At 33.5% G+C, this 9860-nt stretch overlaps 1 protein-coding gene across 1 annotated transcript; it reads left to right on the top strand.

Moving 5' to 3' along the window:
* The first annotated feature begins 549 nt into the window (after window positions 1-549).
* Window positions 550-9389, top strand: LOC117419393 (protein Wnt-16-like). Its single transcript, XM_034032107.3, has 4 exons — window positions 550-929; window positions 1140-1366; window positions 4393-4679; window positions 6537-9389. Exons 1-4 carry the CDS (start codon window positions 838-840, stop codon window positions 6999-7001), a joined length of 1071 nt encoding a protein of 356 aa, XP_033887998.2. The 5' UTR covers window positions 550-837; the 3' UTR covers window positions 7002-9389.
* Window positions 9390-9860: the final 471 nt, after the last annotated feature.

Raw genomic sequence — 9860 nt, forward strand, 5'->3', positions numbered from 1 at the left:
GAATAATCTATTCTTTCATTAGTGTAAAAAAAAGTATGATGTAATATGTAGTGTCCACAAAATTATATATATATATATATATATATATATATATATATATATATATATATATATATATATATATATATATATATATATATATATATATTAATAAGGTGGTGCATGCCCTGTATATTAAGCATTGGTTTGTGGCTCGTGTTCCCTCGTGTAATTCCCATAATTGGCACTAAAGCCTAAGGAGTAAATGTGCTCGGAAAGGGCACTCGAGCAGGTAGAAAGTGGTATTTCCATATTGTACTGAGATTACATGTTTTCTGTAAAATGTCGGTCAATAATAAGTAACAATGCGCGATTTAATCTGCTAAATTTCTTGTACCAGTTACACAATGGGCTATTGTTTTAGTAATATTGACAGTGCTATTCCCCCACGTACACTACACCTTTACAAAGCCTTGAGCTCCTAGCCAATTCCTTTTCAATTGTACAATATCTATCGCATATTACCCGTGCGCCTGACCAATCAGAAGCTGGGTGTGGTATAGCCTATTGTAGGAAAGCACTCTCAGACACTGGAAGGTGAAGATCAAACTGAATGTTTCTAATCTAGAGGATATCAATAAAAATAATAATAAAAAAAACGAATCGTATTGCTCACCTCCTCTCATGCAGTTTTGAAATCTGTCAGCGCTCACTGAGTTTATTTACGTTCCAAGGGGTATTCACAAGATGCCTGTCACATTTTTGGACTGAAGCAGTCTCAAGATCCTATTCGTAATCTGTAACAGGTTTTAGACTCAGTACAAACTAAACTGATGCTGAATCATAAATGTTTTGGCCATGGAGGAAAAAACTGCCTTTGGATTACATCGACTTTGCGTTGTCTTGATTTTATTTCTGTCTGCTTTTCCCTATTCCAAAGGCAGCTGGACGTAAGTACAGTATGCTTCATTCTTACCAGAAGTTTGAACATAATACTGAGACTTTTAACATAGTACATAATAGAAAATATAGGGCTTTCCTAAAGTGCCATTCTATTTATGTATTTTTTTTTTGTGAAATAAATAATACCAAAAAAAGCATTTTCCATTATATATCAAACATGTGTTTAAACATTAATTGTACGTGTACATATACTACAGGTGGCTGGGCATTACAGCCTTGGGAATCCCTGAAAAGATGGGATGTGCAAATCTACCTCTGACAAATAAACAGAAAGATATTTGCAAAAGAAAACCGTACCTTTTGCCCAGCATCAAAGAGGGAGCTCGGCTGGGGATACACGAGTGCCAGAGTCAGTTCAAAAACGAGCGGTGGAACTGCTCCACGACATCAGAACGATCGGTATTTGGATACGAGCTTACCAGCGGTAAGTAATTATACATTTCAACGTGTAAATTAAGAGAGTGTGGGAAACAGGAGTGTGACTTTCAATACTTTAACTGCCTCAAAGTAACTGATGGATTGGCAAATCTGAGAAACGTGTTTACTAAATCCTCAGGACGTAAATGTGTGTGATTTGCGTTACATTAATTTTAGTCCAGGAGCACCATTGAAAGTAACAATCAAGAGAGACAGTACATTTCGTTGCAGTAGTAGCCTATGTAATATGCAGCAAATAATGATTTGAAAACACTTCAAATTTTAGTAGTAGCCTAGTAAATTATTAGGTGAGTTTACTACTTACTTACCCGATTTAGTTTAAGAATTCTCCGACTTCAGTAATTGAACTACATTTTTTCTTTAGGAGTTATGATTTTTATTTTGAGAACAGCTGTGGAATCCTCATTGTGTAGGCTATTGAGAATGTTCACATCTGCTTTGATTTTACTATCACTGCAAACCAGCTTGCTATGGTCAAGTATCTGCTTTGAAGAAGGGACTCGTCCGCTATCATATTTTAAATTTAGGATTATAGTCGTTTTGATATGCATTTACAACCCATATAGTGTTAGCATGCCATGTCGTTTTTATTGCTAAATTCAACATTTTTACATTGTGATCCAAAGCATAAATAACCTGGTAGACGCGGGTGTCTGCAGTCCGTGCTTGTTACACCATTTACCGGTGTAACGTCAATTTTAGCTACTTTGTCAAAATGTGCTACTGGTAGCAAAATGTGACACCTATAAAACGTCAAATTTTGCAACCTTGTCAAAATCTACCTGTCATCTGTAGCTATAAAGGTTTTTTTTTTTGGGGGGGGTCAAGTTAAAACAATCCAACGATATAGCAGAATTAAAATAATGTAATATAATTAACATAACGTATTTTTAAACTATTATCAATAACATGATCGGGATTCACACCAGTTAATATCTCTAATAATAATAATAATAATAATAATAATAATAATAATAATAATAATAATAATAATAATAATAAAAACAATTTTACAAAGGTGTACTTAAGGGTTACTTATGGTGTCAAGTAAACGCTACGCTTCTATGTACAAAATTTGCTCTGGGCATGCACAGTGCAGGGTGGAAATAGATTGGGCACGCGTAGTAGCAAGGTAGGAACATTTGATAGGTAGCGTAAATTGACGTGGCTGTGGTCATTGTTTTATCAATGGTCCCAATCTCTTCAAGCTTTTTATTTCTTTAATTGTTTGTATTTTAGCCAAATCAATGCGTTTGACTTCTCACGTTAAACGCAGAATGAATTAGGACCTAATTATATATTTATTTATTACAAATAAGGAGCGGTTTACTGTAAATAAACATGGTGTTCACTGAAATTGCGTTTCATATACTATAATAACCATATGAGTTATCTTTTGGAAATTATTATTATTATTATTATTTATTTCTTAGCAGACGCCCTTATCCAGGGCGACTTACAATCGTAAGCAAATACATTTCAAGTGTTACAATACAAGTAATACAATAAGAGCAGAAATTAGAAACAAACAAACAGATAAATAGTAGAAGTATTTTGTTGTATAAGAGAAATAAAATATTGAAATAACAAATAATTTGGGGATCATTTCACGTTGTATTAAATAGCGTGGTACATCAAATATACCTACTGCAGATGTATAAACAATAGTACCTTTCATGTCCTGTATAAGTTTTTTTTTAATTAAATGTAAAGTTTTCTTTTTTTGTACACTCCCATTTGCTAATTTGATGTACTATTTTTGTTTAATTGAATACTAGCTACATTATACAATTTAAAGCATACAATGCTAGAGTAATAATAGATATCAATGAAAGTATGACAAAAAATAATAAAACAATAAAAGGCTGAGAGGGAAGACAATTTTGGGATAGATCCGAAAGATAAGAATCAAGCCAAAGTTCACAGAGAATAATGTCATTTAAAATATGGTTTAAATGTTCTGTTATGCTACAGCAGTGGATCCCAACCTTTTTACAGGATGTGGACCACCTGCAGTAGGTGTTTCTGGACTTGCCTTGGATCATTACACCAGCATGGCAATGAAGCAGGTGTATTCATCCTCCTAACACTACCAGTGCCTGTGCTTTAGATATTACAGGGTTTACAGATTAAGTAGGGTTGAACAGTTTGGAACTACTCAATTCAACACTTAAAAACAAAACTGCATTCAGAAATAGTCACAGAAACCAAATGACAATTATACTTTTATTGCTATCTGTATGGAAATGTGTAATCCATGATGAATTGTTGACCGGAATATTTTAAGTTAATAGTTCAAAAACATAATGGTTCATTTTACAATTACGCTGGTGCACAATCAGTCGCTAAAACGAAACACGATCTATAATGATTAAAGGAAGAAATGCCATTTGAGATGATATATACTGTATAGTATATATTTCACAGTTTTGGCATGAAACCGTGGGGCTCTATTTTTCACTGTGCTGTAGTTATAAGACATTAATTATTGTTTCATATTTCTGTTTTACTCTTAAATTACTTTTATTTTCATATTGTCCCTTAACTTGAGATATTTAACTTAAACAATATATATATATATATATATATATATATATATATATATATATAAGTTGACTTTGTTTTAAGGGCAAATGTTGATAGAACTTTTATGAGCTTAACTAAAGGGTTTATATATATATATATATATATATATATATATATATATATATATATATATATATATATATAATGACTTACATGACAGAAAGCTCTATGTTATAATTTAGAAATGTTGTTAAACAAAATAAAAGTAATGCAATTTTTATAGTGTTTCCCAATACTAATTTGTTTCAACCAGTCTCAATAAAATACAGGTTGTGAAAGGTGGTTTGCGTACACTGGTGAAATAAAAAGAAGCTGAACTGTCTGAAAGCAAACAAGTTGTGTGTCACTGTCACTGACTTACCGTCAGTGCATGCGATTATTTAAAAAAAAAAAAAAAAAAAAAACTTCTCTTTGAATAATTTCCAGGAACAAAGGAGTCTGCATTTATTTACGCAGTGACTGCAGCAGGCCTGGTGCATGCGGTGACCCGCTCATGCAGTGCAGGAAATATGACCGAGTGCTCATGTGATACCAGCCTGCAAGGAGGGGGCTCACCCAGTGAGGGCTGGCACTGGGGGGGCTGCTCCGATCACATCCAGTATGGAATGGGGTTTAGTAGGAAGTTTATTGACAATGCGGTGAAGAACATCTCTGTCAAAGGGGGAGATGCCCTTTTAACCATGAATCAACACAACAGCGAGGCTGGCAGGCAGGTAAGAAGAGTTATGTTATTTAATACATCCTGTAACAGTAATGAGAAATATTGTAAGTAGATGTTCAGAACACAGCAATACCAGTCCTCTTTGTGTGCATCAAATGCTTACTAATTTAGAAAGTAGAGTGAACCACAGCAACCAGTATATGTTATAAACTGCAACAAGAAAAAAAGAGATAAGCAATTCCTAGGATTTAATTGAAATCCACGCTAATTTGTTTAAATGTAAATGTAATACCTTTTTACATAGATCTTAATCCAGGAACTCTGTAACTGGTTTGTGTGTGTCACTGAAAAAACAATAGACTACAAAATATTCTTTGAATTGTATACTGTGTTTTACGTTTCCCTAAGGTAGAAATCCAAGTTATTGGAATATCGATGGATATTGAAAAAGAAGACATTAGTCAGGAGCACCTTAACTTATTTTAAATGTTTAACTTTTCTTTTCTTATATTTCACAGTTTCTCAATGTATAGAAACAGTTCCCATATCACACTGGTGATACATGGTGTGTTTTAAGAAGATGATAGCATCAGTTTCACTAAGGCTATCATCTTCTTAAAACACACCATGTAACTTACTAGTATGCTACAGGTAAATTTGACCTTTCTCTTTGTTTTTAAATATTGTGTTAAAACAGATGTTTTTGTAAAAGATGCTCATGACCTGGGATATTATAGGCACAGCTATTTTATTAAGTAGCGCTCAGCGAACAGTCAGTTTTCTAATTAAATCACTTATTTGAGTTGAAGTAGAAGGCAGTTGCTAAATATGTATTCTTAGGGCCTCGTTCAAAGGTTTTTTGGTTGTATCCCTGTTATTTTTTAAGATACCAAAATAGACAAAAATGTCACTAAAAAGAATCTGTCTAAGTGGCTTAATATATTGAATTATATGCCAGTACAATCCAAGACAATGCAAAATATTTGCTTTAGGTGGATAAAAACAATATAGAAAAGTACAAGAAGAAAGTATTTTAATGTATGCTTTTGACATACTTGATAGGTTTTGGATTGTAGGCAAGGTAAGTATTAGGCAAAAACCTTGCAGGCACATTGAATGCCAGGAATCTGTCAAATAATCTGATTTTAAATAAGTTCTTTAGTCATGATTTAGGTCAAATATTTCTTAAAAGTTGTAGTATTATGGTTTAGCCAGCAGATGTACCCTGCTGCACTATTGTCATGCAGTCTTAAAATAACCCTCTAATTTTAAAGGGAAGTTTTGTGAAAAGAGCCCCCACAGTCTGTCTAATAACGTCTGTGGAAAATACACACGGCATCTTGACACAAAGTGACACTAATGTGACAGAAACTCCAATAGATCTTCCTAAAGCAAATTTCACGTCCAAGTCAGAGGACGGTGAACTCTGGGTTTAGTTTACAATACAGTTAAAACCTAACAAGATAACAGCAGCGGGGCAAGAAAAAAGAAGTCAGCTTTAGTGTCTATCAGTGTTCATGCACTATTGCACAGACATACTAGTTTTCCACACTGGACTTACATAGCATGCATTGTATGGGAGCTTTCATGCTTAGTGGGTTACACACTGTTTTTTGCAGTCACTGGAATAAACATTAACCTCCTTTAAAGCTGTATCTTGTAATAGAAAACGAAATACAAAACAAACATTAAAACATATTGATTCTGACAAAATCCTAAAAACATTTCTGCATTTGCAGTCACTGATTAATAATAATAATAATAATAATAATAATAATAATAATAATAATAATAATACTTTTATGAAGTTACTCATTGGGGATTGGATTTTGCTGTGATTTTGATAAGCACAAGCATTTATTTTGTTATGTAGAATTCCCCCGAGTAAAAGACTTCTCTCCTTCCTCAGGCCATTGGGAAGATGATGTCTACTGACTGTCGCTGCCATGGAGTGTCTGGGTCTTGTGCAGTGAAGACCTGTTGGAAAACCATGTCCTCTTTTGAGAGGGTTGGTCGTTTCCTGAAGGACAGATATGAAAACAGCATTCAGGTCCTTGACAGGTCAAAAAAGAAGGTGCGGAGGAAAGAGAAGGACCACCGCAGAATACCCGTCAGCAAGGAAGAGCTGATCTATGTGAACAAATCCCCGAACTACTGTCTTGAAGACAAGAAACTAGGGATTGCTGGGACTCGTGGCAGAGAGTGTAACCGCACCTCCACTGGGCCAGGTGGGTGTAATCTGCTGTGCTGTGGCCAGGGCTATAATACTCACGTGGTCAGACACGTGGAGAGGTGCGAGTGCAAATTTGTGTGGTGTTGCTATGTGCGCTGCAGACGGTGCGAAAGTATAACTGACGTGCACACCTGCAAATAGCAGCCTGACACCCAGGCACAGTTATTATCTATTAGAAAAGAACCAAACATAAGGACCGAACAGAATAAAAAGGGTAAAAAGAAGGTCATGAGGCTTTCTGACGTAAACTCAGGAAAATTAGCAACCGTTTGCAAAAGATGCACAGAGGCATAAAGCAAGGAAACACTCCTGAATAAAACAGCACTATGGTCTGGAGAGTTAACACACCACCACAACCACAAGAGGTATCCAACGCAAAGAACGTTTACATAAAACAACTCGCAAGGAATCAAGACTGGCACTTTGTTGAAAACAAAATGGCTGACTACATATGCCTCCTGCAAACACCACCCCAGCCTTCAAAAGAGAACAAGCACAAAAGAATTAACCAATATAAAAAAGTCATTTCAACATGCATTACACACAGGGGGATGCAAAGGGAATGTGGACCCACAGCAGAGCAAAGCGATTAAAAAAAAAAAAAGGTTTTGTGAAACAAAACCAGCCATTGGGCAAAAGCAAGAATATTCAAACAGAAAGACGACAAGTGTAGTTTCTTTAAAAGTCTAAAAATCCATACTAGAGTACTTCACTATATTATACAAAATGCCTTATTATTATATTTAAAAAGTGTTGTTTTAATTGTAACTCAAGAGTATATATTTTAAAAAATCTATAAAAAGAATGTATTGCCATAAGAAATGTCCTTAGACTTTCAGTATTAAAAGAAAATGAATGCCAGTTTATACAAGACTTCCAGAAAATTACATTTCAAACTACATGATAATAGAATTAAATAGCCAAAACAGAGACGATTTAAGATAGGGATTAAAAAAAAAAATTAAAAAAAAATGAGTGTCATGCCCTGATAAAACATGTATATGGAACAGGGAAAATGTAATTTTTATCCATAAATGGTTACATAATTACACATAATGAGACAGGTTTTGTTTAAATAATAATAAACATTTTAACTTCTGACTGGAGCTATTCAGAAAGAAGGTTCATCAGGGTTTGACTATTGCTTCAAAAAACATAACTAACAAAGAATGGTTCTGTATGTAAAAATGGAAGCAGTATTTTATAAGTAAACACATTGTTTATATTTTGTAAATATTTAAATTATGCAACATTTGTAAAAAGGCTTGCAGATGTTATGTGCATTGTGTACAATTTAAATCCTGGGGAGTATCCAGTTTCTGTATTTCTATATCTTTATTATATAGCTCTCCATTCTTTTTTAAATACGGAATGACAGTGGAACTGTCTTACTTTACTTATTTTATGTATGTGATGATTGTTTCTTTTATTTGATTTGTTTAAAATTATGTGATATTTTTTTCGTGATTGTATAAACCACCTTTTTTTTGGAAGTGAAAAAAAACCTTCAAGCAGTCTATGCCATATAACGTTCCCCAAGATCTTTCTTTTGGGGACAAAAAAAAAAGTCTATTAGTATAACTAACCTTTAAAAGTATGTTTGTTTAAAAAAAAAAAAGAATGAAAACAGAAGCACTTCCTCAGTCACATTGCAGAAACCTCTCTGCGAGTGTGGAGCAGTGATGTGTGAAATGTGACAAACCTGTGAAAAATACCACAAGTCCAGTCTTTAAGAGGGTTTAAGGTTAACTTTGACCCGAAGTTTCAAAGACACTGGGGCTTAAAGGCAGGAAATGATTTATTAGGTTTAAGAGCAGACCGACAAACAAAAAAAAAAAAAAATCATTAAACAGAATGATAAAAGTTTGGTTACAAAAATTTGAACAAAGACTTCTTTATAAGAAAGACCTGGAAAAAGGTTAGAAAACATTTTTTTTATAATGCCCAAGAGTTCTAAGTCACGCAATACTATAACACAAATTAAACTGCAGGCTGTTTTTCTTAGTCTGCAGTCAATTGAAAAAAAGGGACATAGAAAGAACTTTATTTTCTTTGCTACAAATCTTTATTAGATAATAGCTGCTAATGGAGTGCAACATATTTAGTAGACTTGTTTGTTTTCTCAGTTACTTTTAATAGTAAATTCCAAATATAGTGGCAATTATATATTACTATGCAAAGCATTATTGTTTTTTTCCCCCATTCAATCAAGCGAAAAGCAGTAATGCTTTAATTTTATAGTTATATAGTTTGTAAGTAATTAAAATGTGTTATACATAATAAATCACATTGGAATCAATTAGATTTTACTAATGAAACATCTAAAAATATTACAACCTCATGTACTGATTGAAAAAGTATAATTTATAAAAAGCAAAAAGGCTGGGGAATGTGCACACCAAGAACTTACACAGCAACAAGGTTTTTTTTTTCTTTTTGCAGAATATGTCAATGCACCTGGTTCTTTTATATGGGACCAATTACTATTATTTAAAGGTCAATTTAAAAAAAAAAAAAAAAAAGATCAAATTGTAACATCCTTACTGCAAAGTACTTTTGCTTTCAGTAATTTTGTAATATAAAAGGATGTAACTTAATAAGTAAGGACGTTGGAATCCCAGTATTTATAACTTTTGTTTTAAAGGGAATCCATTCTATCAATGGCAAGGCAATCAGAATCCATCTGTAAAACAGAGATGAAATCCCAATTCATCTAATTCATAACTTCCTACCTGTTGCAATGCCTACAGTGCTTGGAACATGCTTAGGTCTGTGAATATTAAATTCCCCAGATATATTTTTTCCATATTAGACACTGAATAGTATGGGTTATCCTTTTGCAAGTTACTTATTAAATCAAATTATGAAAATCCAAAACATTTTCTAATACAAATTTTATAGGTACGCTTCACTACTGGAAGTATGGGAAAAGCATTACTGTGCAAATTTACCTTGGTAAACATTTACAAGGGACTGTTTGGAGCATGTTGCCTCAGAAAC

The sequence above is a fragment of the Acipenser ruthenus genome, chromosome 14, assembly GCF_902713425.1.
Source record: "Acipenser ruthenus chromosome 14, fAciRut3.2 maternal haplotype, whole genome shotgun sequence".
Taxonomy (NCBI): domain Eukaryota; kingdom Metazoa; phylum Chordata; class Actinopteri; order Acipenseriformes; family Acipenseridae; genus Acipenser; species Acipenser ruthenus.